This window comes from Oncorhynchus mykiss, chromosome 20 (genome assembly GCF_057628025.1).
Source record: "Oncorhynchus mykiss isolate SJ-2025 chromosome 20, ASM5762802v1, whole genome shotgun sequence".
Classification (NCBI taxonomy): Eukaryota; Metazoa; Chordata; class Actinopteri; order Salmoniformes; family Salmonidae; genus Oncorhynchus; species Oncorhynchus mykiss.
This window is the reverse complement of record NC_143041.1, coordinates 40442448-40470085: the sequence shown is the minus strand read 5'-3', so window position 1 is coordinate 40470085 and position 27638 is coordinate 40442448. Positions and strand designations below refer to the sequence as shown.

Below are 27638 nucleotides of genomic sequence, written 5' to 3'. Positions count from 1 at the left end.
TCTCCCGCGCCGCTTTTCTCTTCTCCCCAACTCCTTCCGTTAACGTGACACACATCGGTTGTGTGACAGGTCACGTGGCGGTGGAGGAGGAACGGGACCAACCGGAAGGAGGGGGAGCCGATGTTTAGTCCGATTGAACGACTAGTCTAGCTAGCCAGCATTCCTCTTCTCCCCGACGCTCCCCTAGAAAGAAGGAGAGAGCGATTTTAAAAACGAGGGTCACAAATTATAATTCAGATACAGGTTGGATTTGTATGATCAAGACAATTTGCCGTGGACTCGGCTATAAACAACAACGCGACAGAAGGCCTCGAAAATGGCCACATATACACCGCTGGATCTGAAAGAACTGGCGAGGCGTGTTTGAACGCGACGGATTCTTTTTGTTTCGGTGTGATCAGCAAACCAAACGAGTTTTGTGATTAACCAAGGCCCTGTATGGATTCTTTCTAGCTTTTTTTTTTTTAAATGAGGAGTGCAAGATGGCTGATGACAGCTACATTTTAATAAGGCCAGAATAGCGACGCCCTCTTTAAGTTAAGATTAGAAGGGTGTTATATATAAATATATATATACTTTTTTATACACATTAGATAGAATATTGGATGTAAATGTTAAATCTGTGGTAGTCGTAAATATTCTTGCTTATCCTTTATTTATGCGTTGTGCAGCGGCAGAACATAGTGATGTGACGTCTCAGATAATTGAAACGATTTAATTAAGCTTACGAAGTAAGTGGAGAGATGTTTGTTTTTTTCGAAATGTGAGTTGATAATAGTCATGATCCGTCTCTGATTAAACCAAAGGAATGAAGCCAGGACATTTTGGGTCTGGAGACGTTTTGATGGTCTGTGTTTCTGATCTGAATGCTCGCCACAGCAGCCAACATTCCAGTGTATTCTAAAAACCCTTTGTTTTGTGCGTATGAACTGGAGTCGGCTATTAAACTATGCAGTACGTAGCCATCTAACGAAGTATTTGTATGATATTTTTTGATCAAGTCTTTATTGGCCAACAACCGAGAGGAAAGAGTATTTGGTGAGAAACGTCGAGGCCTTGTGTGCAGATATGCGATCGTTGCCTGTGGAGGCTTCATAGCTGACGACATTACACATCAAACAAACGGGCTGTTATTTTGTCGCTATCGTGAGGATCAAAGTCCGTCGCAACGTAATACAATGTTTATTGAAGGGCTAAGGACACTTGTCATATGTAACTGATTTGCAAATCAGAATAAATATTTTTTAGTTAGAGCCTACTTAGAAAAAGCTGTCACGAGCAAAATCCTATTAATTGTGAATGCACCTAAAATAGTCTGTTCATTTTTGGAGGACAAAAGAACATAATTAATATTCTCTTCATTGGAACATCGGCGTTTTAGTAACCTTGGGCAAGCTTGATCGATTTACAAATCGCTTTACTCAGGGTGTGGGTATAGGAATAAATTCGGAAACGTAATATTTTCCTTATGTTCATTGCTGGACTTCAATCGATTGAGGAACAAACAAACATAAACCGACGAGGAAGTCGAAGCTAAGTCGTCAAGCTAAAGTAAGACCTACGCAGAAGGGGAGAGGAATGGGTGAGCGTTGAAGTCTTTCATCAGCTGTATAGAAATCAATTCAAGCTTGACGGTGATGTAACCATCTAAACGGCCCTAATTTAGACCGATTCGGTGTAATGTCTGAACCGTATTGCTCGGTAGATCTCTGTGCCTTCATTGCTATCATACCGTAGCTTATACGTGTAGCTATCTGGAAATACGAACAATTGAGGTGTCAGAAATAGGCATATATTACGCACAAAGTCAGACGTTTCTTGCCTAACTCGTGTGATTTAAGATAAACGGGAAGGACCTTTACGGTAAGGTAATATGCATAAGGTCAGCCCGGACTGTGTGTTGTAATCACCGAGGTGTTGTCCGGAGGCCTTTTCTGACAGCGCCTGCCGCTAAGGAATCTGCCTACCTGCTCTGCCCCACAGGATGTGCACTGCTGCCTGGATTTAAAGCAATAGCAGGGAGCTGACGGACATTCACAAGACTCACTGACAGTGTCATCAGTCGGTTGGACTAAACTGGTTGACGGTGCTGGTGATTAAAAATAACCCTTCATTGCTACGTTTTGGCGCTTGCACAATAGACAATTATCCCTCAAGGACTAACATATTGGACTAGAGTATTTCATTATACAGTCCTCAGGACATTTTAACTATAGTCAAGGGGCTTAGTATATGGCTATAGAGCCATAGGATTGTTATTTTTTTTCATGTGAGAAGCTTGTCGTTGTCGTGTGTCTATGTCCGCCACTCCCAACATGGCCTCCAACATGGCGACCTCCGATCTGTCCGAGACGTGGAGGAACTGTTTTGAAGAGGAGCTGATCTGCCCCATCTGCCTGCACGTCTTCTCTGAGCCCATCCAGCTGCCCTGCAAGCACAACTTCTGCCGGGGCTGCATCTCAGAGGCCTGGGCTAAAGACTCTTCCCTGGTCCGCTGCCCCGAGTGCAACCATGCCTACAGTCAGAAGCCCGCTCTGGAGAAGAACCACAAGCTGTCCAACATCGTGGACAAGTTTAACGCGTTGTCTGTAGAGAAGGCGGCCTCGCCGGTGCTGCAGTGTATTCTGTGCCGCCGTGGGCCACCACTCCCGGCCGTGAAGGTGTGCCTACGATGTAGCGCCCCCTGTTGTCAGAGCCACGTCCAGACACACCTGCAGCAGCCCTGCTCCGCTCTGGGACACCTGCTGGTGGAGGCTGAGGCGGTCAAGGCCTGGACGTGTCCGCAGCACGACGAGTACAGACTCTACCACTGTGAGGCAGAACAGACAGCCGTGTGTCAGTACTGCTGCTTCACGCGATGTCATCCCAGTCACGGACACGGGGTCACCGACGTTGAGCTACGACGCAACGATATACGGGTACAATTTAAGATCTATTATGTCTCTTACACCCTTTCCTTTAGTTAAGGACAAAGCTGCTCAAATTGGGAAAAATATTGTGTGTGTGTGTCAGGGCTTCCGTTAGGAAAATGTGGCACCTCACATTGGACCGGCAGCATTTTAATTTTCAGGACATTTTAAGAAATTTACCGGACCCTTATGCATTGGCTAGGCTACTTTTGAAGCAAGCTAAGATATGCCTCATAATATGTAGTAAAATGTTGAGGTTTCAGACAATGTAAGTATTTTTTGTTTTTAAAATGCATACTGCCCTGCAGCTCATTTCAAAGTGTTGTGTGACACGTTGAAGCCGGCCTAGTTGCCTGTACACTTGACTGGCGAATGGGAAGAGACCTTCAATTACCAGTTGAGAAATGAAAATAGCTCTTTTTGAATTGTGGCCATCAAAAGTTTAACACGTGATTGCATTTAGAATTGTTGTGCAATGATTGGGCTTATAAAAGCACGTTTTACTCCAGCGGCAATGAATGCCCTGTTGCAGCAGCTCTCGCGCTACATCGACTGGTATTTCAATCAGTGAACCGGCTAAAATGCATTATTTCGCAATGGGAATTTTCTCTTGTCCTGGACAATTGGCCGGCGGTAATTTATCGTCTTTTTCCTTTTTTTAATCGGCCAAAAGCCGGCTATTACCGGCTAACAGGAAAACCTGGTGTGTGACGTGAGCCTATACTGAATGCATTTCTCTATTTTGATCCATTCCAACCCCCACTCATCTGTTGAGAGTGACAAACAATGTGTTGGAGGGGTGGAACAATGAGGGGTTTCAGCCAGCCTTATCTCCTCAGCACAGGTGCATCCTCGCCTGGGTACACAGGCCGGGAGAAGGGGGTGGTATGGGGGGGGGGGGGGTGGTGAAGTGAGATTCTTCACTCCATTCTGTGGTAGAAAAGGATGACGAATGGTTGTTTATGGTTTCCTTTTTGTTTTCTTGTGAATCTCTTTATTTCCTGGTTTCTAGTAAGGAAAGCTGTGGTTGGTTTAAAAACGACAAACTATCCCCAGATTTGGGATATCAGATAGGGGCTAGTCAGTCATACAAGCTTTTCTCCTCACTCATATTGGTGACTACTTCTGGTCTCTGACTCAATAGTATGTTAGTACTCTTGTGTGTAGGTGGATGGGTGTGTTTTTGGGGAACTGCCACATTGGAATGGTTAGGAGGACATTATGTTTTGTATAACAACCTACAGTGTGAATTCCTATCCTCTGATTGTTGCTGTGACTACCATCTCCATATGTGATGAGTGACTTCGGGAACCCGGGGCTAATGCACTGATGCTTAAGTGCGTCTGGTGGAGTTGGTCGTGACGGGGGTAGAGATGCCCTGCAGCCTTCCCCCAAATCATCCCTCCCTACTGGGAGTCCTCGTGGAAAAGATGTTGAATGAGAGGGAGACCTGTTCCAATTGGATGTGTGTATAGTCAGACCCATTCCGCAAAAAGGCCCGTGGAAAAACAGACCTGTGCTGGTCCCGAACCGAGAGGCCCGTTCAGATCCGGGAGTAGAAAGATTGAGCGAAAGAAACCAACTGGGCATTGCCAGCGCCATAAATAAACAATATTTTTGGGGGGGCCAAATGATCCACAATTAAGTGTCCTTAAACTGCCTAGAACAGATATATTTTAGATCTGTAGTATATTCAAAACTTTTTATAGCCTGTTTTATTGGTTTTTACTTTCCTAAACAATAATTGTCCACTTTTACGGTTCCGCTGTCAGAGGTTTGAGCACTAAATGCATCAGGACATTGCAGGTTAGGGGTCCACTGTATGATATTAATATGACCTAAATTATATAAAGAAAGAGAAGCTTAGGCTAGCCCTAAAAGAAGCAGAGAGAAAGATTTTTGATCATAAAATTCATAATATTTTTAGATTATAGGAGTAAATCTGGTAGGCCTAAAACATTCTTCATGACCTCAAGTTCTACTGTCGCTTGTACGCAATGCCTTTATAGCGCTGCAGTAGCTAAACCTAATAATAGCCAAACCAAACATTTTTATTAGGGTAATATCAAAAGCCATTGTTTATAGGGAAAGTACGAACAGGTGGCATTTAGTTTCATCTCTCCTCGTTGGTTTTTCCTTTTCATGGTTTGAGTGGGAGTAGCCAGTGGGAGTAGCCAGTGGGAGTAGCCAGTGGGAGTAGCCAGTGCGAGTAGCCAGTGCGAGTTGCCATTGGGCTACCGGTAATTCTATTATATTGCGGCAAACCCGACATTAGTTGGAACATAATCTGGCCTAAGAAAATTACTTAACAGAATTAAACAAAACACATGTTGCGTATTTTTATGCACAGTCATTCTGAAAATGACTTTTTCTCACATGGCTAACTACCAGGAAGTTGGAAAAGACCGTCTGAGTGGTCAGGGAGCTTATATCCATGAGCTCACCTTGACTAACAGCTCTTTGAAACGCCTATGTCAAACAACTTGTCAAACAACTTGGACACAGTGAGCAGTGTTGCAGTCAAATCATCTCAAGCTAATTTGGTGATCAACAAAGCAACTCGAAGAACATTGAAATTGCATCAATTATATCTATATATTTATCTCCCGTTTGTCCTGTCTGTTGTGATGCGGTTCACAGCAGCACTGACGGATGTTTTGACTTGACAACTGTGTCAGTTTTGAACTATCCTTTTGTTCCAGTAACTACTTAACATGCTCGCTGAAGACCTAGCTAGCCAGTAACTACTTAACATGCTCGCTGAAGACCTAGCTAGCCAGTAACTACTTAACATGCTCGCTGAAGACCTAGCTAGCCAGTAACTACTTAACATGCTCGCTGAAGACCTAGCTAGCCAGTAACTACTTAACATGCTCGCTGAAGACCTAGCTAGCCAGTAACTACTTAACATGCTCGCTGAAGACCTAGCTAGCCAGTAACTACTTAACATGCTCGCTGAAGACCTAGCTAGCCAGTAACTACTTAACATGCTCGCTGAAGACCTAGCTAGCCAGTAACTACTTAACATGCTCGCTGAAGACCTAGCTAGCCAGTAACTACTTAACATGCTCGCTGAAGACCTAGCTAGCCAGTAACTACTTAACATGCTCGCTGAAGACCTAGCTAGCCAGTAACTACTTAACATGCTCGCTGAAGACCTAGCTAGCCAGTAACTACTTAACATGCTCGCTGAAGACCTAGCTAGCCAGTAACTACTTAACACCAGACACAGATTAAAGGGGAAACGTATGCCTTTTCCATTGATAAATAGGGTAAACCTTTTATTATATTTGACACCCTACCGTCTAATTTTGGCACCAGTAGAGTAGCTATATAAACCACACCCCTCTGCAAACACTCCCTCAATGTTGGTTATAAGCAGTGTACAAGCACTGAGCATATTTCAGGTCTGCTTAGCACAAATTTGAACGTTAAAGTGATGTGCAACTTCCAGTGCGCGTTTACTGTGAACACTGAGGCTGTACCCACTAAGTTAGCCACAGTAGCCTACATGGCCACTGTTAATACTATTTGATCATAATGTAGGCTTACCAGAGTGGCCTACCATCAAAAACAATGGAGAAAATACATCCCATATCATTTTAACATGGAAATAGCTGTTCTGTCATTCAGCGTACAATAGCAGCCAATGTGTGGTGTTCAATGTAGGCCTACATTCCATGAGACTTTTGGAAAAAATGTGCAGGGCTTGACATTAACCTGTTTAACCACTTGTCCTTCAGACAAGGAGGTGACTGAAATTGTTTCATGCAAGAATAATTCAGAATAAATGCATTATTATTCCTGTACCATTTTTATTACAGAGAATCAAACAAATTATGTTACCCTCTGTCTATTGGCTACTTAGCTTATTCAAGCCTGTCTCAAAATATGAAACTGCTCCTTTTAAGGCAAAAAAAAAAGAAGCTCTTTACCTGACTCGCTTTTTCAAAAAGCTCTTGTAGGAAGCAATCACTCCCCTTGGGTAAGATGCGGAAGACACGTTTAAGTTGAATGCATTCAGATGTACAACAGACTAGGTATTTCCCTTTCCCTATTGCTGACTACAAATGATTTATAACTGGGTTAATACCTCATGAACTAGCAAAGGATATGAACAAAATGTGCACACATGCAGCTTTCGCTTTGATCTCAAAACAAGCTCATGCTGTAAGCACAGTCCAGTTCAAAGTACATGGCACAGAGCCATATATGGCAATGGTCTATTTACTTATAGGCCTCCTGTACCTCTGCTTGTTTATGCCACACAAGTCTTTGTAGAGTACGGGCTGAGTAGTGCATGTCAATGCAATAGAATCCTACTCCAATGCATTCTGCCTAGGGTTGCAAAGGGTCTGAAACTTAACAGTACATTTACAGACATTTTCAGTGGGAAGTTAAGCCCGGGAATTTTGCTTAAATTCATTAAAGTTGGCTTATGACAGGGAACCTTTTTTTTGTGGGATACACAGTGCAATTCTAGGACTTATGGCATATTTTGGTTAAACTATCCCCAATTCAATGGATTTGCAAACCTCTGCATGCACAGTGCTTTCTTCCATCACATGTACACCTGATTCTCAACATCTTGCTCACTGAGATGCTATTGAGCCCACGCTACTACACTATCTGAGCCATTTACATGCTTTCTGGTAAGTTTTGATTACAATACTGGGTGGGGAAAATATATTATATGACATGATTTTTTGTTAACAAGTAAATAGTAGCCTACATCAACGTGTGTTTAAAACATTTCTAACTTGTTAACAATTTCTGCAAGTTAGTTTTTGCAAATAGTTAATGCAAATAGTCCGGATAACCATTTGGTTACCTGTTCAGGAGTCTTATGGCTTGGGGGTAAAAACTGTTGAGAAGCCTTTTTGTCCTAGACTTGGCACTCTGGTACAGCTTGCCATGTGGAAGTAGAGAGAACAGTCTATGACTGGGGTGGCTGGGGTCTTTGACAATTCTTAGGGCCTTCCTCTGACACCGCCTGGTATAGAGGTCTTGGATGGCAGGCAGCTTGGCCCCAGTGATGTACTGGGCCGTACGCACTACCCTCTGTAGTGCCTTGCGGTCGGAGGCCTAGCATCTGCCGTACCAGGCAGTGATGCAACCGGTCAGGATGCTTTCGATGTTGCAGCTGTAGAACCTTTTGAGGATCTCAGGACCCATGGTGTGTTTGGACCATTGTAGTTTGTTGTTGATGTGGACACCAAGGAACTTGAAGCTCTCAACCTGCTCCACGACAGCCCCGTCGATGAGAATGGGGGCGTGCTCGGTGCACCTTTTCCTGTAGTCCACAATCATCTCCTTAGTCTTGGTTATGTTGAGGGAAAGGTTGTTATTCTGGCACCACCCGGCCAGGTCTCTGACCTCCCTCTTGGCTGTCTCGTCATTGTTGGTGATCAGGCCTACTACAACTGTTGTGTCGTCTGCAAACTTAATGATGGTGTTGGAGTCGTGCCTGGCCATGCAGTCGTGGGTGAACAATGTTGATGACAACGATGCAGTTGCCACTTTGCTTCTTAATATACATCTACTAACTAGCATTCTATAATTACACTATTAGCTTGTGTTTCTTACATCTGCAAACAGCTAGTTTGTCTTTTCTTAGCAAGTTGTTCCAAAATCTTGTTAGCCACTGATTGTTAGCTGCTAATCGCTAGGTAGCTAATAAATGTACTGAGTAAGAGCAAGCGTAATTAGCTACAAAGCCTGATAATACCAGTGATGGTGTTGACTTAAATCATCTTGTTTGCGCAACAGTGTCTTCTAAATTAGAGGTAAACGCAAAGCAAGAATGTTAGCAACATGAAGTAGCTAAGAGAACATTCAATGTAGCCAAAGCTTATAGGGTCCCCTAGGAAACACCTATCAACACTTTAGTTCTTACCCTGTCACAATAGCTCCTCGCTGGCATTTCCATTTGTTGTCATGTCAAACAACACTGTATTCAAAGTGCCCACTATTATATTCTAACTATATAATTAGAGTATACATTCTATTTCCATGATTCCAACAGTTAACACAAGTGTTTTGCTCTAAATCGCAATTCAAATTGCATCATTTGGTAAAGAATAAGGCCCAGATTGCTTGCCCATATCGTGTAGCCCTATGTGGTAGTGTAGAAATGGTCTGAACAGTATAAAACAATCAGAATGGAGAAAGACCCATTGAAATAATTTAGAATATGTGTTGCCACCTAAGGGTCACACACTACTCATAAAGCAAATGTAGAACTTTTATTATTAAACATAAAATACCGTCAGTTTTTAAATATATATATATAGATTTTTTTTCTAGTTTTTCCCCCTAATCTTTACAGGAAAATGCCACAGGCACTATCTGATGTGTGGAAATATTTCACTGCAGCTAATGTAGAAGGAACATCTGTGTACATTTGCAAATACTGTGCCAAATCATTTGTGTAGAATGCAACAAATATACAGAATAATCTGGCCAAGTGCATAAAGTTCCCTCAGCGCTCACAACAAGCAACCTCTGACAAAAGTGCCTCTACTTCTATTTAAGGTGAAAATTAGTCAGAGAAATGCTGATGAATGTCTTGCTCGAGCTGTGTATGGACCTGGTTCACATCTGATGCGCACAGGCAATGTCTATTGGATGAGATGTTATTCGCCCAGCATACACCCCTCATACCATACATGCTTTATCTACTCATTTGCCAGATGTAGAGTTCAACAGAGTTCTAGTGACAGTCAAGCAAACCGTAGAGAAAGCAGACTGTATTGCAATCATCTCTGATGGGTGGTCGAATGTTCTTGGGCAAGGAATAATTAACTAAATATCCACCTCTCAACCAGTATTCTACAAGAGCACAGACACAAGGGACAACAGACACACCGGTCTCTACATTGCAGATGTGCTGAAGGCAGTCATCAATGACCTTGGACCACAGAAGGTATTTGCACTGGTGACAGACAGTGCTGAGAACGTGATGGCTGATTGGTCTAAAGTGGAGGAGTCCTACCTTCGCATCACACCCATTGGCTGTGCTGCTCATGCATTGAATCTGCTCCTCCACGAGGTCATGGCACTGAAAACAATGGTATGTGAAGGGTCATCAAGTTATAACAGCCATCTACCTCACCTAGCAAAGTGAGAAGAATAATAGAACCACATTGAAGCTGCCCAGCAATACCCGTTGGGGTGGTGTCAGCATGTTTGACAGTCTCCCGGAGAGGAAGGAGTCTCCAAGAAATGGCCATAACACAGTCTGCCGATATGAACAGCCCCATCAAGAGGATCCTCCTGGATGATGTATTTTGGGAGAGAGTGGTAAGCAGCCTGAAACACCAGAAACCTATAGCAGTAGCCATTGCATGGATTGAGGGAGACAATGCCATCCTGTCTGATGTTAAGTAAAATAATAAATCCGTACTGCCCTGCCCACTTCACTGTTGCTCCAAGCAGAGGAAACTGCAGTGCTGAAATGCATCAAAAAGCGTGAAGACTTCTGCCTGAAGCCCATACACGCCGCAGCATACATGTTGGACCCCAAGTATGCTGGCAAGAGCATCCTGCCTGTATGAGTGCAAGGTTCTTGGCAGTCTGGCGAGTACACTTCCAAGCAAGGGCTTTGCGATTGAGATGCAATATGGCAGTCATGCCAACATATCTCATCAGCCACCTGGTGGAAGGGACTTTGGATCTGAGGCTCTCTCCCCTGTTGCCTCCATCATCCTCCAAATCCCACCAACATCGGCCGCCTCAGAGCGCAACTGGTCCTTGTTTGGGAACACAAACACCAAAGCACGCAACAGGCTGACCAGTACAAGGGTTGAAAAATTGGTGGTCATCTGGGCAAATGAGGCTTTTTGAGCCTGACAAAGAGCCATCTTCAACAAGGTTGGAAAGGGACCGTGAAGATGAGGCTTCAGTCTGATGTTCAAGAGGTGAACATTGAGGAGGTCCAGGGAGAAGACATGGAAGCCTGAGAGGAAGACAGTCTAGAAACTAAAGCTTTTGTTATCATTTTACAGATTGTTATGTTGCATTGAAAGTGGCTAATATTGCTTTGATTCGATCACAATTGCATCAGTAAAGGGAAACGTTGATGTTGTTAACTTCTTACGGCTGAAATCCCATTAACATTATCGATTTGACAACAGCCAGTGAAATTGCAGGGCGCCAAATTCAAACAGAAATCTCATTAAAATTCCTCAAACATACAAGTATTATACACCATTTTAAAGATAAACTTGTTGTTAATCCCACCACAGTGTCCGACTTCAAAAAGGCTGTACAGCGAAAGCACACCATATGATTGTTAGGTCAGCACCTAGTCACAAAAAAACACCAATTTTTCCAGCCAAAGTGAGGAGTCACAAAAAGCAGAAATAGAGAAAATGAATCACTAACCTTTGATCTTCATCAGATGACACTCATATGACTTCATGTTACACAATACATGTATGTTTTGTTCGATAAAGTTCATATTTATATCCAAAAATCTCAGTTTACATTGGCGCGTTATGTTCAGTAATGTTTTGCTTCCAAAACATCTGGTGATTTTGCAGAGAGCCACATCAATTTACAGAAATAATCATCATAAATGTTGATGAAAATACAAGTGTTATACATGGAATTAAAGATATACCTCTCCTTAATGCAACCGCTGTGTCAGATTTTCAAAAAAGCTTTACGAAAAAAGCACACCATGCAATAATCTGAGAACAGCGCTCAGAGACCAAAACAAGCCATACAGATACCCGCCGTGTTGTAGAGTCAACAGAAGTCAGAAATAGCATTATAAATATTAACTTACCTTTGATCTTCATTGGAATGCACTCCCAGGAATCCCAGTTCCACAATAAATGTTTGTTTTGTTCGATAAAGTCTATATATGTCCAAATACCTCCCTTTTTGTTCGCGTTTAGTTCACAAATCCAAATTCACAAGGTGCAGGCTCTTAGTTCAGACGACAGTTCCATTACAGTTCGTAGAAACATGTCAAACGATGTATAGAATCCATCTTCAATAATAGTCCAACCGGACAATTCCTTTGTCTTTAGAAATGAAAAGAAACGCAGCTAGCTCTCACGGCCGCGCGCATGACTTAGCTCATGGCATTCTGCCAGCCCCCTGACTCAAACAGCTCTTATTCGTTCCCCCTTCACAGTAGAAGCCTGAAACAAGGTTCTAAAGACGGTTGCCATCTAGTGGAAGCCTTAGGAAGTGCAACCGGACCAAATTTTATACTGTAAATTGGATAGGCAAAGACTTAACCTACAAACCTCAGATTTCCCACTTCCTGGTTGGATTTTTTTCTCAGGTTTTTGCCTGCCATATGAGTTCTGTTATACTCAGCATTCAAACAGTTTTAGAAACTACAGAGTGTTTTCTATCCAAATCTACTAATTATATGCATATCTTAGCTTCTGGGCCTGAGTAGCAGGCAGTTTACTCTGGACACCTTATTCATCCTAGCTCCTCAATTCTGCCCCCCAGCCATAAGAAGTCTAGAACAGCGGTAACCAACCTTTTGAGTCAAGATCACCTTCTGAGTCAAAATGCAAGCTGAGCTCTACCGCTCATATTTTCTTTTAACATGACTTAAACGTAAGCCTATACAACATTAACCAATTAAAAAAACAGTACTGGTTTGTTAGAGGCCCAATACATTATCACTGCATATTGGCTTTGCTGGAATTGCCCTGACAATGCATTGTTGTTCGGGCCTTTTAAAAAAAAAAAATTCATCTGTTTCAAAATTTGAGGTAGGCTGTATGATCACACCGGTAATAGATCCGTTTTGTATTACTTGTGAAGCACAGCTGAGTGAGCATACATTTAAATCAACCACTTTCAGCTGGACATAAACTATATGTTTTGAGTTGCAATTGACTGACACAGATAACAAGCTTGTGCAGTTCTCATCACCTCACACATTATCTTAACAGAGGATGTGTCCAGAAACACATGGCAGTTATATCGGACCAGACCCCAGTCAGAATTTAGGACCCCGGACCTGCTCAAGTCCTGGGTCGGATCTTGGAATTTCGGGTCTCTTGGACCTGTGAAGAACTCCTAGAATTCAGATCACAGACCTCCACTGTGTGTGTGAAGATGCTAAAGGAGGAGTGAATTGCCCTACTTATAACCTTTCCCCCAGGAAGTGGAATGTTCCAATTTCTGTCTTGTTTCCTCTGCTGAATCCCAAATCAAAATCCTACATTTCAGATCCAGAGAGGATCCTAGGGAGTAAAGGCTAGAACTCTCTATTTGGGATTGGGAAGTCTGGGAATTCCTTATCTTGTGTTTTTGGCCTTAGTTTGGCGTCAGTTGTGCCGGCTGGCCTGGTACTCTGGTTTGGCCAATCTGAGCGTGTGTGTTGTAGCCATGCTAACGCCAGCCCAGAATAACCAGTGTTGTGACAACGGTATCATGAGTGGGCCTAATGTGTGTTTGTGGGGCTCAGAAAGAGTATTGAGGAAGAGGTGAGGAGCAGCAGGAGAAAATCTCTCACTCTCTGCCCCCCAGTTGCTCTCCCGCTCGCCTTTCTCTCCACCCTTGGGATGGGCTCGGTTATTCAAATATCCAAACTGACGTTAATATTCGAATAGTTGTGAATACAAAAAACAAAAAAAATAATCGGTTTATTTCAACAATGAAAAGTCTTTGTCTCAATTGAAATGATCTTTGTGACATTGCCACACACAGCTCTATACCATGACATTTGACAGCTCTATACCATGACATTTGACAGCTCTATACCATGACATTTGACAGCTCTATACCATGACGTTTGACAGCTCTATACCATGACATTTGACAGCTCTATACCATGACATTTGACAGCTCTATACCATGACATTTGACAGCTCTATACCATGACGTTTGACAGCTCTATACCATGACGTTTGACAGCTCTATACCATGACGTTTGACAGCTCTATACCATGACGTTTGACAGCTCTATACCATGACGTTTGACAGCTCTATACCATGACGTTTGACAGCTCTATACCATGACGTTTGACAGCTCTATACCATGACGTTTGACAGCTCTATACCATGACGTTTGACAGCTCTATACCATGACGTTTGACAGCTCTATACCATGACATTTGACAGCTCTATACCATGACATTTGACAGCTCTATACCATGACATTTGACATTCTTAATTCAATAATCCAACACACTTTTGAATGTAGATTTATTGACGTGTGCCCCATATAAAGACTGTGTAGCCTACATAGGTTCATGCGTGTATCTTGTTGTTGGCACCAGTCAGAGGCTCCATGTGTAGCAACGTGACGTGGGAGATCTCTAAATCAGTGTAAAATATAATTAAAATGACGGAATTAAATTGGCTAAATGAGGATTAGACTACAACGAGCAACCGACAGGTAGTCTGTTTAATCCGAATGGAGTTGTCAAAATATCCTCAACTAGCTAACCTTAGCTTCTTTACATTGATTTGATACAGTAAATCAAATCAAATCAAATGTATTTATATAGCCTTTCGTACATCAGCTGATATCTCAAAGTGCTGTACAGAAACCCAACCTTAAAACCCCAAACAGCAAGCAATGCAGGTGTAGAAGCACGGTGGCTAGGAAAAACTCCCTAGAAAGGCCAAAACCTAGGAAGAAACCTAGAGAGGAACCAGGCTATGAGGGGTGGCCAGTCCTCTTCTGGCTGTGCCGGGTGGAGATTATAACAGAACATGGCCAAGATTTTCAAATATTCATAAATGACCAGCATGGTCCAATAATAATAAGGCATAACAGTTGAAACTGGAGCAGCAGCACGGCCAGGTGAACTGGGGACAGCAAGGAGGTATCACGTCAGGTAGTCCTGAGGCATGGTCCTAGGGCTCAGGTCCTCCGAGAGAGAGAGAGAGAGAGAGAGAGAGAATTAGAGAGAGCACACTTAAATTCACACAGGACACTGAATAGGACAGGAGAAGTACTCCAGATATAACAAACTGACCCTAGCCCCCCGACACATAAACTACTGCAGCATAAATACTGGAGGCTGAGACGGGAGGGGTCAGGAGACACTGTGGCCCCATCCGAGGACACCCCCGGACAGGGTCAAACAGGATGGATATAACCCCACCCACTTTGCCAAAGCACAGCCCCCACACCACTAGAGGGACATCTTCAACCACCAACTTACCATCCTGAGACAAGGCCGAGTATAGCCCACAAAGATCTCCGCCACGGCACAACCCAAGGGGGGGCGCCAACCCAGACAGTAAGATCACATCAGTGACTCAACCCACTCAAGTGACGCACCCCTCCTAGGGACGGTATGAAAGAGCCCCAGTAAGCCAGTGACTCAGCCCCTGTAATAGGGTTAGAGGCAGAGAATCCCAGTGGAAAGAGGGGAACCGGCCAGGCAGAGACAGCAAGGGCGGTTCGTTGCTCCAGAGCTTTTCCGTTCACCTTCCCACTCCTGGGCCAGACTACACTCAATCATATGACCCACTGAAGAGATGAATCTTCAGTAAAGACTTAAAGGTTGAGACCGAGTTTGCGTCTCTTACATGGGTAGGCAGACCATTCCATAAAAACGGAGCTCTATAGGAGAAAGCCCTGCCTCCAGCTGTTTGCTTAGAAATTCTAGGGACAATTAGGAGGCCTGCGTCTTGTGACCGTAGCGTACGTGTAGGTATGTACGGCAGGACCAAATCAGAGAGATGGGTAGGAGCAAGCCCATGTAATGCTTTGTAGGTTAGCAGTAAAACCTTGAAATCAGCCCCTTGCCTTGACAGGAAGCCAGTGTAGGGAGGCTAGCACTGGAGTAATATGATCACATTTTTTGGTTCTAGTCAGGATTCTAGCAGCCGTATTTAGCACGAACTGAAGTTTATTTAGTGCTTTATCCGGGTAGCCGGAAAGTAGAGCATTGCAGTAGTCTAACCTAGAAGTGACAAAAGCATGGATTAGTAAAGACAGCCACATATTTTTTTAACCAGGTAAGTTGACTGAACACGTTCTCTTTTACAACAACAACCTGGAGAATACTAACAGGGAAAAGGGTGAATGAGCCAATTGGAAATGATTACATGGCCATGATGGTCAGATTAGGAATTTAACCACGACACCACCCCTACAATAAGTGCCATGGGATCCACAGAGTCAGAACACCTAATTTTAACATTCCATCCAAAAGAAGTTGAGTGAACACGTTCTCTTTTACAACAACAACCTGGAGAATACTAACAGGGAAAAGGGTGAATGAGCCAATTGGAAATGATTACATGGCCATGATGGTCAGATTAGGAATTTAACCACGACACCACCCCTACAATAAGTGCCATGGGATCCACAGAGTCAGAACACCTAATTTTAACATTCCATCCAAAAGACAGCACCTTACACAGGGCAATGTCCCCAATCACTGCCTTGGGGCATTGAGATTTGTTTTTTAGCCCAGAGGTAAGAGTGCCTCCTACTGGCCCTCCAACACCACTTCTAGCAGCCTCTGGTCTCCCATCCAGGGACCAACCCTGCTTATCTTCCAAGGCAAGCCAGCAGTGGGATACAGGGTGGTATACTGCTGACAAATGGGATGATAGATTAACCTATGGCATTTATAAGTTTGTCTAACTATCATGAGTCAGTGGCTACTTTTTCTCTCCCTCCCATGTCAACATACCACCAGTCCCTGCCCATCCCCCGCCCTGCTGCAGTGCGCACCCTCTCTCCTGAGTCGTGCAGGCTGCGCAGCAAACAGGTGTCCAAGCTTAAACAAAGAGCTCCCGAGTGGCGCAGTGGTCTAAGGCACTGCATCTCAGTGCAAGAGGCTTCACTGCAGTACCTGGTTCAAATCCAGGCTGCATCACATCCGGCCGTGTTTGGGAGTCCCATAGGGCGGTGCACAATTAGCCTAGCGTCATCCGGGGTAGGCCGTCATTGTAAATAATAATTTGTTCTTAAATTATTTTTTTAAATAGTCCATTATCTGGCTATCCCCCCAGTTCATCCCTTCATACCTCACACACATGCAACCATAAAATATATATTGGTTGCCATGACAGCCCCCTTCCTCCCCTTAAATGGCGTGTTTGTTAGATGGAGCCTAAATTAGCTGGCTCAGTCTGCTGGAGGCTTGGTAGTGGGCTGGTGGAGTTTGTCTTCACTCATCATATTGATTTGTTCAGAGTTATCGAACCAAACTATGAACTTACCATTTCTCGTTCTCTCCCACTTTCGCTCTCTCTATCTCATCGCTCTCTCCCTCCCCCTTCTCCCCTTTCCACAGCAAAATCTATTGCGGCAGCAGGAGAGGGTGGAGGAGAGAGTTCAGGACATCGATGAGCAGCTCTGTAAACTGGACTCTGACAAGTGTGTGGTAGAGGTACGTCTGATTTCTCAAACTCTCTCTCTGTGTGTATGTATGTATGTGTGTATATCTATGATCTATCTGTCATCTATCCATACACAGAGTACCAGTCAAAAGTTTTGGACACACCTACTCATTCCAGGGTTTTTCTTTATTTTTACTATTTTCTACATTGTGAAATAATAGCGACGACATCAAAACTATGAAATAACACATATGGAATCTTGTAGTAACCAAAAAATTATTCAACAAATCAATATATATTTGAGATTCTTTAAAGTAGCCACCCTTTGCCTTGATAACAGCTTGGCATGATCTCAACCAGCTCCATGAGATAGTCACCTGGAATGCATTTCAATTAACAGGTGTGCCTTTGTTAAAAGTTAATTTGTGGAATTTCTTTCCTTATTTGAGCCAATCAGTTGTGTTGTGACAAGGTAGGGGTGGTATACAGAAGATAGCCCTATTTGGTAAAAGACCAAGTACATATTATAGCAAGAACAGCTCAAATAAGCAAAGAGAAAGGACAGTCCATCATTACAATAAGACATGAATGTCAGTCAATCTGGAAAATTGCAAGAACTTTGAACGTTTCTTCAAGTGCAGTCGCAAAAACCATCAAGCGCTATGATGAAACTGGCTCTCATGAAGACCGCCAGAGGAAAGGAAGACCCAGAGTTATGGCTGCTGCAGAGGATACGTTCATTAGAGTTACCAGCCTCAGAAGTTGCAGTCCAAATAAATGCTTCACAGAGATCAAGTAACAGACACATCTCAACATCAACTGTTCAGAGGAGACTGCGTGTATCAGGCCTTCATGGTTGAATTGCTGCAAGGAAACCACTACTAACGGCCACCAATAAAAAGAGACTTGCTTGGGCTAAGAAACACGAGCAATGGACATTAGACTGGTGGAAATCTGTCCTCAGAATCTGACTCAAAATTTGAGCTTTTTTGGTTCCAACTGCTGTCTTTGTGAGACTCAGAGTAGGTGAACGGATGATCTCCGCATGTGTGGTTCCCACCGTGCTAAGAAACACGAGCAATGGACATTAGACTGGTGGAAATCTGTCCTCAGAATCTGACTCAAAATTTGAGCTTTTTGGTTCCAACTGCTGTCTTTGTGAGACTCAGAGTAGGTGAACGGATGATCTCCGCATGTGTGGTTCCCACCGTGAAGCATGGAGGAGGAGGTGTGATGGTGTGGGGGTGCTTTGCTGGTGACACTCTGTGGTTTATTTCTAATTCATGGGCTCACTTAACCAGCATGGCTACCACAGCATTCTGCAGCGATACGCCATCCCATCTGGATTGCGCTTAGTGGTGCTATTTGTTTCTCAACAGGACAACGACCGACATCTCACCTCCAGGCTGTGTATGAGCTATTTGACCAAGAAGAAGATTGATGGAGTGCTGCATCCGATAACCTGGCCTCTTCAATCACCCGACCTCAACCCAATTGAGATGGTTTGGGATGAGTTGGACCGCAGAGTGAAGGAAAAGTAGCCAACAAGTGTTCAGCATATATGTGGGCACTCCTTCAAGACTACTGTTGGAAAAGCATTCCTCATGAAGCTGGTTGAGAGAATGCCAGGAGTGTGCAAAGCTGACATTGAGGCAAAGGGTGGTTACTTTGAAGAATCTCAAATATAAAATATATTTTGATTTAACACTTTTTTTGGTTACTACGCGATTCCATATGTGTTATTTCCTACTTTTGATGTATTCACTATTATTCTACAATGTAGACAATAGTGAAAATAAAAACTCTTGAATGAGTAGGTGTGTAGGTGTTCTAAAACTCTTGAATGAGTAGGTGTTCTAAAACTCTTGAATGAGTAGGTGTTCTAAAACTCTTGAATGAGTAGGTGTTCTAAAACTCTTGAATGAGTAGGTGTTCTAAAACTCTTGAATGAGTAGGTGTTCTAAAACTCTTGAATGAGTAGGTGTTCTAAAACTCTTGAATGAGTAGGTGTTCTAAAACTCTTGAATGAGTAGGTGTTCTAAAACTCTTGAATGAGTAGGTGTTCTAAAACTCTTGAATGAGTAGGTGTTCTAAAACTCTTGAATGAGTAGGTGTTCTAAAACTCTTGAATGAGTAGGTGTTCTAAAACTCTTGAATGAGTAGGTGTTCTAAAACTTTTGACTGGTACCGTTAAAAAATTTGGGGTCACTCAGAAATGTCCTTGTTTTTGAATGAAAATAACTTTTTTTCTCCAATTAAAATAACATCAAATTGATCAGAAATACAGTGTAGACATTGGTAATGTTGTAATTGCCTATTGTAGCTGGAAACGGCTGAATTTGTTTTATTTTTATGTCATATCTACATAGGCATACAGAGGCCCATTATCAGCAACCATTACTCCTGTGTTCCAATGGCACGTTGTTAGCTAATCCACGTTTATCCTTTTAAAAGGCTAATTAGACAACACTTTTGCAATTATGTTAGCACAGCTGAAAACTGTTCTGATTTAAAGAAGCAATAAAACTGGCCTTCTTTAGACTAGTTAAGTACAGTGCCTTGTGAAAGTATTCGGCCCCCTTGAACTTTGCGACCTTTTGCCACATTTCAGGCTTCAAACATAAAGATATAAAACTGTATTTTTTTGTGAAGAATCAACAACAAGTGGGACACAATCATGAAGTGGAACGACATTTATTGGATATTTCAAACTTTTTTAACAAATCAAAAACTGAAAAATTGGGCGTGCAAAATTATTCAGCCCCTTTACTTTCAGTGTAGCAAACTCTCTCCAGAAGTTCAGTGAGGATCTCTGAATGATCCAATGTTGACCTAAATGACTAATGATGATAAATACAATCCACCTGTGTGTAATCAAGTCTCCATATAAATGCACCTGCACTGTGATAGTCTCAGAGGTCCGTTAAAAGCGCAAAGAGCATCATGAAGAACAAGGAACACACCAGGCAGGTCCGAGATACTGTTGTGAAGAAGTTTAAAGCCGGATTTGGATACAAAAAGATTTCCCAAGCTTTAAACATCCCAAGGAGCACTTGTCGTGGAAATTTCCTCTTTTTACCAAATCATGGGAGCAAACCACACACACAAGTCAGAGTTAGTTATCAAAGTCCATCTTTAATTATATGAGCTCTATCACAACCCTGTGACTCTCAGATTGATTCAGTGTCTCCCAGTGAATCCTCTGAGAGCCCCCTTACAATGCAACTGAGTTCCTTTAATAGCAAAGACACATAGTCAGACAGCATAGACATAACTCATCGTTCAGCTTTGTCTCCTTTCCCAAACCCGTGAAACCATAAACCAATCATCCATATCAACAGGCATATATCAAATTGTCATTTAGATACAACCCACTCTAAATACAAACTCCTGGACAAACTCACGGAGAGGAGGGTGAGGCTATAGTTTAAGATAGAAACAACACTGCAACCCTTCTTTCCCCACTAGAAAAGGTAGGGAGTAAAAGATATGTTTACACATGATGACACTTTGACCTCTCCCCTCTCAGCGGCCCAGGCAACTTAGTTTTGACATAGAACAGATAACTGCAACCTCACCACAGAATTACACAAAAATACCATTCTGATGAGAATTAACTTACACATATTTGATGAATATAAAACATCTTACATATGTTACCAACAAATTCTGAATCTTCCCTAACACACTGTGCAAGCGATAATATTGAAATGGAAGGAGTATCAGACCACTGCAAATCTACCAAGACCTGGCCGTCCCTCTAAACTTTCAGCTCATACAAGGAGAAGACTGATCAGAGATGCAGCCAAGAGGCCCATGATCACTCTGGATGAACTGCAGAGATCTACAGCTGAGGTGGGAGACTCTGTCCATAGGACAACAATCAGTCGTATATTGCACAAATCTGGCCTTTATGGAAGAGTGGCAAGAAGAAAGCCATTTCTTAAAGATATCCATAAAAGTGTAGTTTAAAGTTTGCCACAAGCCACCTGGGAGACACACCAAACATGTGGAAGAAGGTGCTCTGGTCAGATGAAACCAAAATTGAACTTTTTGGCAACAATGCAAGATGTTATGTTTGGCGTAAAAGCAACACAGCTCATCACCCTGAACACACCATCCCCACTGTCAAACATGGTGGTGGCAGCATCATGGTTTGGGCCTGCTTTTCTTCAGCAGGGACAGGGAAGATGGTTAAAATTGATGGGAAGATGGATGGAGCCAAATACAGGACCATTCTGGAAGAAAACCTAATGGAGTCTGCAAAAGACCTGAGACTGGGACGGAGATTTGTCTTCCAACAAGACAATGATCCAAAACATAAAGCAACATCTACAATGGAATGGTTCAAAAATAAACATATCCAGGTGTTAGAATGGCCAAGTCAAAGTCCAGACCTGAATCCAATCGAGAATCTGTGGAAAGAACTGAAAACTGCTGTTCACAAATGCTCTCCATCCAACCTCACTGAGCACGAGCTGTTTTGCAAGGAGGAATGGGAAAAAATGTCAGTCTCTCGATGTGCAAAACTGATAGAGACATACCCCAAGCGACTTACAGCTGTAATCGCAGCAAAAGGTGGCGCTACAAAGTATTAACTTAAGGGGGCTGAATAATTTTGCACGCCCAATTTTTCAGTTTTTGATTTGTTAAAAAAGTTTGAAATATCCAATAAATGTCGTTCCACTTCATGATTGTGTCCCACTTGTTGTTGATTCTTCACAAAAAAATACAGTTTTATATCTTTATGTTTGAAGCCTGAAATGTGGCAAAAGGTCGCAAAGTTCAAGGGGGCCGAATACTTTCGCAAGGCACTGTATCTGGTGCATCAGCGTTCGTGGGTTTGATTACAGGTTCAAAATGGCTACAATCGAAGAACTTTCTTCTGGAACTCGTCAGTCTATTTTTATTCTGAGAAATAATGGCTATTCCATGCGAGAAATTGCCAAAAAGCTGAAGATCTCGTACAGCGCTGTGTACTACTCCCTTCACAGAAAACAGTGCAAACTGGCTCTAACCAGTATAAAAAGAGTGTGAGGCCCTGGTGCACAACTGAGCAAGAGGACAAGTACATTAGTGTCTAGTTTGAGAAACAATACGCCTCACAAGTCCTCAACTGGCAGCTTCTTTACCTGCGGAGGTCCTGGGCTGGCGTAGTTTCACGTGGTCTGCGGTTGTGAGGCCGTTTGGACGTACTGCCAAACTCTGTAAAATGATGGAGGCGGCTTATAGTAGATAAATGAACATTCAATTCTCTGGCAACAGCTCTGGTGGACATTCCTACAGTCAGCATGCCAATTGCACACTCCCTCAACTTGAGAAATATATGGCCTTTTATTGTCCCCAGCACAAGGTGCACTTGTGTAATGATCATGCTGTTTAATCAGCTTCTTGATGTGCCACACCTGTCAGGTGGATGGATTATCTTGGCAAGGGAGAAATGTTCAATAACAGGGATGTAAACAAAAATAAGCTTTAGTGTGTATGGAAAACGTCTGCCATCTTTTATTTAAGCTCTTGAAACATGGGACCAACACTTGACATGTTGCATTTTATATTTCAGTTCAGTATATAACCATAGAGATAATGATGTGTGTCTAACAGTATGTGTTCTCTCCTACAGGACAGAGTGTGTGAGCTGAAAGAGGAGGTGCGTGTGCAGTATCTGCGGATGCAGCACTTCTTGGAAGAAGACTTGTCCCGTACGCTGGAGGTTCTAGAGCGGGCGCGTTCTAGGTTCTGCCAGGAAAACGCGGGCCAGGTTCTAGCTTTGGGAGAACAGAGACACGAGGCCCAGAAGCTGCTCAGCTCAGTCCACACGGCCTTTGGCAAATCTGAGGAGCTGGGCTTCATGAAGAACACCAAGCCTGTCCAGGTCCTCATGGAGCGGTGAGAGACAGGACCATTGCAAACATGTTATTACAGATACAAAAAGGAGATTACACACTTTAACACTGTAATCATATTAGAATGGTCATGCTTGTTACACACATTGCAACTATAGGTACAGTAGTGGGAGGTGTGGTGAAGTTCCAGACTCCTTATATGTTTTTATTACAGGATATGAGCAGTAGCAGCAGAAATGCGCAGGGCTCATTCAAGGATTGAACTGGGATCCTCGCCACAGGGGGAATCGTATGGTCCCGGAGTCAAGAGTGTTAACCACTCATCTAGACTCCGGTCCCGCAACTATACTTTTAATGGAGCGCTAAGATACCAGGCTTGTTACATTCATATTTGTGTGTGTGTGTGTGTGTGTGTGTGTGTGTGTGTGTGTGTGTGTGTGTGTGTGTGTATTGCAGGTCTCAAGGGTGCGTGGGCAGTGCACTCCCTCCCTACAAGGTGGGAAGTCTCAACTCTAAGCTGTTCCTGTCAGAACTCTCCAAAAGAGAGAAGAGCCTACGGAAAACAATGGAAGGTAGGATTGAGAGAATTATCTTTACAGAACCATCACAGCCTTATCTGGTTTGTCTTAGTGGATCAAGGTAATTCTGATCCCCTCTTCTCTTTCCTCTTCCTCTACCTCTCTCACCCCCCCCCCCCCCTCCAGCCCCCCTAACCCCTCCCTCCTCATTCCTCCAGTCCGTCCCTGCGTCTCCCAGCGGCCTTGGATCGGGGGTGGAGAAACGCAAACACTCCTCGGCATTCCCAGAAGGCAACGGGAAAAACACTGCTTCCGGGTTCAAGGACTCCTCATCTTCCTCCTCTAAGCAGCCCTACCAGGGCCCAAACTCCGCCCCCGGAGAGGGCCAATCCTCGAATCAGCAGCCTCTGGGTCCCTGTGGCCCCTCCCACATGAACGAAGGTGGCGGAACAGGAAGTGGAAGTGGCTCTCTGACCAATCACCATTCAGGGTCTGTGTTCGGTCCCTCTCACTTCCCCCCTGCCGGCAGTAGCTCCTCCCATTCTTCCCAGCAGGCTGTGCTCCCCCAGTATGGCGGGCGTAAGATCCTGGTGTGTACCATGGATAACTGCTACTGCTCCGGGGTACCCTCCGTGTCGGGGCACCGCGGCCACCCGCCCTACCCACGTTCAGGCTCCTTTCCCTGGGTAAGCGCCCAGGACTATCCCCATCCCCCTGGCCTAGCCTCTGGAGCTCCAGCCATGCAAGGGCTTGCTGTCAGAGACTGGATAGACGCACAGCAGACGCACCGACACACAGACTTCTATGGGCTGTATGGGCAGCCCTCCACCAAGCACTATGTCACCAGTTAACACACACATTTCTACAAGCAATTAGGTCTCCGGTTAGCACTGCGCTACTAGTTAACACACACACACACACACACACACACACACACACACACACACACACACACACACACACACACACACACACACACAATTAGATGCACTTACAGAGATACACACATTCGGAACATGTATACCGCTACACACACAGAAGTACACTTCTACTGGTTATACGGACAATCCTCTGCTTAGCACCATGTTACAACTCAGACGCATTTACGCACACACCACACTCGGGGGCAGGGTTGATATATTAGTTTTCTATGTTTTCTTCGTCAGACAGACAGACAGTGTTACTGTATGATGATTATATGTGTGTTTGTGCAGCAACTGTTGACGCTGAAGCATTTCGGCTCAACTAAAATGTTTTAGCGACATCTCCCTCCCTGTCGTAGTGAGATCGATTAGCCTTATAATATTGTTATTACTGTTCTGATTATTTTCTGTCTGTTGGACATGGGGTATCTGATGGATGTGTGAAGAGAAGGATGGTTTATTACTGTTAAAGCTCTGGTTTTGTTGCAGCACTTTTGTCTCCTCTCCTTGCTGAGTTCAGGAATGTACTGTACAGCTTGAACACACACACTCATGCTTCCAGGTTCTCTTCTGTGTGTGTGTGTGGGACTCCCTCCATGCACTTTGGGGGTGTTGGGATTTCGCTCTGTGTAGAAGTTGCCCTGATCGTAGACACAGGTCTACAATCAGTTTACCCGCGCCCCCCCCAATCCTAACCTTAAACATCATAGGGTCAAATGACAGAGACTGACCCTAGATCAGGATGTAGGGGTAACTGTAAGCCTCCTCCGTTTATAGACCTTCTCTGTTCCTTTTCTCTATGCCCATCTCACTGGAAAGGGGATCCACACCCCTTCCCTCCTCCTGTCAGGCTTCCCCTCGGATTAAATTCTTCCGTCTGAAAGACTAAGAGACTGTCTCCTTTTATTTTCTAGTTATTAATATACGAATCATGACACGTGAGTTATTGCCATATGAGTAATAACCCCATATGAGCAGGTTTCATGTTTGTCTTAAAGCTAGTTGGCCTGGTAGACACGACTGAGGCTCTCCGAGCCACTATATGGCCTGGGCTGGACTGGACAGACCAAACAAATCAGCTCAAGCATCCAGGGGTGTGACGGTGACGATGCGCTAATGATGTACTTCCTGCAGGGTGATGTCACGTCCTTTCAACAAGCACACAAGCTCTCTGCTTCAAGTTTGCGGCTGTAAGCATGCGGGGAAGAGTTTTATAAAGCACTCTGGAATATTACAAAACAAAAAGATCAGTAACCGTTTTAAAAAGGATGAGCGAAAGTACTGGTTGAGGGTTTTTTCATGAACTTTTTCTAAAGAGGAACTGGACTGCCTGACGTATCCATTGGTCAAAAACGCTGGAAAGGAACCATTGTTACAAGAACAGTCGACCAATATAAAAAATTTAAAAAAAGGAAAACTATCTTTTTTGTAAATATTTTGTGAAATGAAAAATTAAGGACATGTCATTTGGAGGAGGGTTCCAAATAAATGAAATAATTTAATTCAGTTTTCCATTTGTTGTCATCATAGCCCAAGAGGCTTCTTACTTTTCTCTCCCATTCAGCCTTTGTATTCATATATGTTAATAATACACAACTGAACTAAATGTCATGTAGTGGGTTGAAGGGAGAATCCCATAAGAATACAACCAACACCCATATGGGAAGACATCCAACTAAGTAAGGGTGTTAGTCTGAGAGTAAAAACCCTGTGGTGAGAGGTGGGAGAAAAACACAGTCAAAGTTGTCCTCTTTCTCTGGTGAAGAGTCAGAGGTGGGAGCCCCCCCCCCCCCCCCCCACTCGTTCACTCAATCTCACACTCTGGAGAAGGTCCTTCTGCTCTGTCTTTCTGTGGAGGCTGGGTTGGGGATGTTGGTAATATCTTGAGGAGAGAGCGGAGTTCCAGTAAACAAGCTGAGTTCCAGCTCTCCATCTGAGAAGTCAGCTGATTTGAGGCGAGGTTGGGGGCCGGGTGGCTGAATCTGGGTCAGTCTTACCTTCGCTGTCCGCCCCCTCAACCCTACAGCTCACACACACAGTCATCTGTTAACTCGAGAAATGAGTCAAAAGAGAAACTGAGATCCTGCTCCCACCAACAAAACGACATACTAACATCAGCAGTACAATATCCCTAGGTTTCTATTGCAGTGGAAACGTAATGTGTAGTGGCAGCACATCAGAGAGAGGAAGATGTCTATCTGGGTGGGGTTCGCTGGTGTTGGTTTTTGTGTGTGTGAGAATATTACAATACTATCGCCTCGTTGTCGATAAGGTTTGGCTTGACTAAAATGTTTCTTTAAACCCATAGTCCGTGCTAGGCCATGTGCAGGTTCACTCATCTCTCCATCAGCACCTTGATAACTAGCTCTGGTCCAGGGTGTTGTTACGGCTTGCTAACACTGAGCTCAGTTTTAGCAAGCCCCACTTAATGCCCTGGACCAGAGCTAGTTGATGCGTGAGGATGGCGAGGTGATTTGTAGACAAAAGTCAACAAAAGGACTGATTTTCAAACATTTATTTAATTAAGGCATGGTTTCTTTCACAAGTTCACCTTTTCAGGGTGGCCTCTGGCCCGGGAACATATTCACAACCATGCAACTTAAAACATACCAAAAACACAAAGGAAGCAAAAAGCCCAGGAGACCGGTGGGAAAGACAATGGACACGTCTTCACTCACAAGACTCCATTACCCCCAAGACTGTATTACCACTAAACAATGAGTGTATGGTTTGATTTATCTTAACACACTTTAAAGTGATGCACATTCTTATGTATTCACCTTCTGCGCAACGCCCACCTCTTTACTATCTGTTGACGGGATACGAAATCTGTTTCTTGTCTCATCTGTCATCATAGTAACTCAGCCATGGTGAGTTGAAGAGAAAGGAGGGGCCTGTGTGAAGCGTGGTGATTGGTTTCTCTCTTTCTCTCAAACACACACAGCTGTCGAACAGCTGTCTGAATCACAAGGAGAAAAAAGGCAGCAATCCTGTCGCCTCACAAAGATAGGCATCACACTCCCCCGTCTGGCTCCTCGCGTTGCCCACACACACACACACACACACACACACACACGACTTCTATGCACAGATAAAACAACCACAGAACTTTGAAAGCTCTGAATGAGAGAACACAAACAGACTTGTGTAGAA

The 27638-nt window shown here is 43.7% G+C and overlaps 1 protein-coding gene across 3 annotated transcripts; it reads left to right on the top strand.

Annotated features, from left to right (window-relative positions):
• Nucleotides 1-46: 46 nt before the first annotated feature.
• Nucleotides 47-25987, top strand: LOC110499424 (E3 ubiquitin-protein ligase TRIM8). Of its 3 annotated transcripts, none has more exons than XM_036956270.2 (5): nt 47-2918; nt 17153-17248; nt 22822-23087; nt 23501-23616; nt 23749-25987. In XM_036956270.2, exons 1-5 carry the CDS (start codon nt 2298-2300, stop codon nt 24411-24413), a joined length of 1764 nt encoding a protein of 587 aa, XP_036812165.1. In that variant the 5' UTR covers nt 47-2297; the 3' UTR covers nt 24414-25987. The 3 variants fall into 3 exon arrangements, 2 of the variants coding, with proteins under 2 accessions (XP_036812165.1, XP_090069205.1); XR_016489513.1 differs by having other exon boundaries at nt 60-2918; nt 23259-23616; XM_090213079.1 differs by having other exon boundaries at nt 60-2918; nt 23781-25987.
• Nucleotides 25988-27638: the final 1651 nt, after the last annotated feature.

What these genes read in the sequence shown, in the direction of transcription:
- LOC110499424 (XM_036956270.2), top strand. Translation starts at nt 2,298, where the DNA reads ATGTCCGCCACTCCCAACATGGCCTCCAACATGGCGACCTCCGATCTG. An exon ending in CTGACAAGTGTGTGGTAGAG is followed by an intron (nt 17,249 to 22,821) that starts GTACGTCTGATT and finishes TCTCTCCTACAG; the next exon opens with GACAGAGTGTGTGAGCTGAA. An exon ending in GTCCAGGTCCTCATGGAGCG is followed by an intron (nt 23,088 to 23,500) that starts GTGAGAGACAGG and finishes TGTGTATTGCAG; the next exon opens with GTCTCAAGGGTGCGTGGGCA.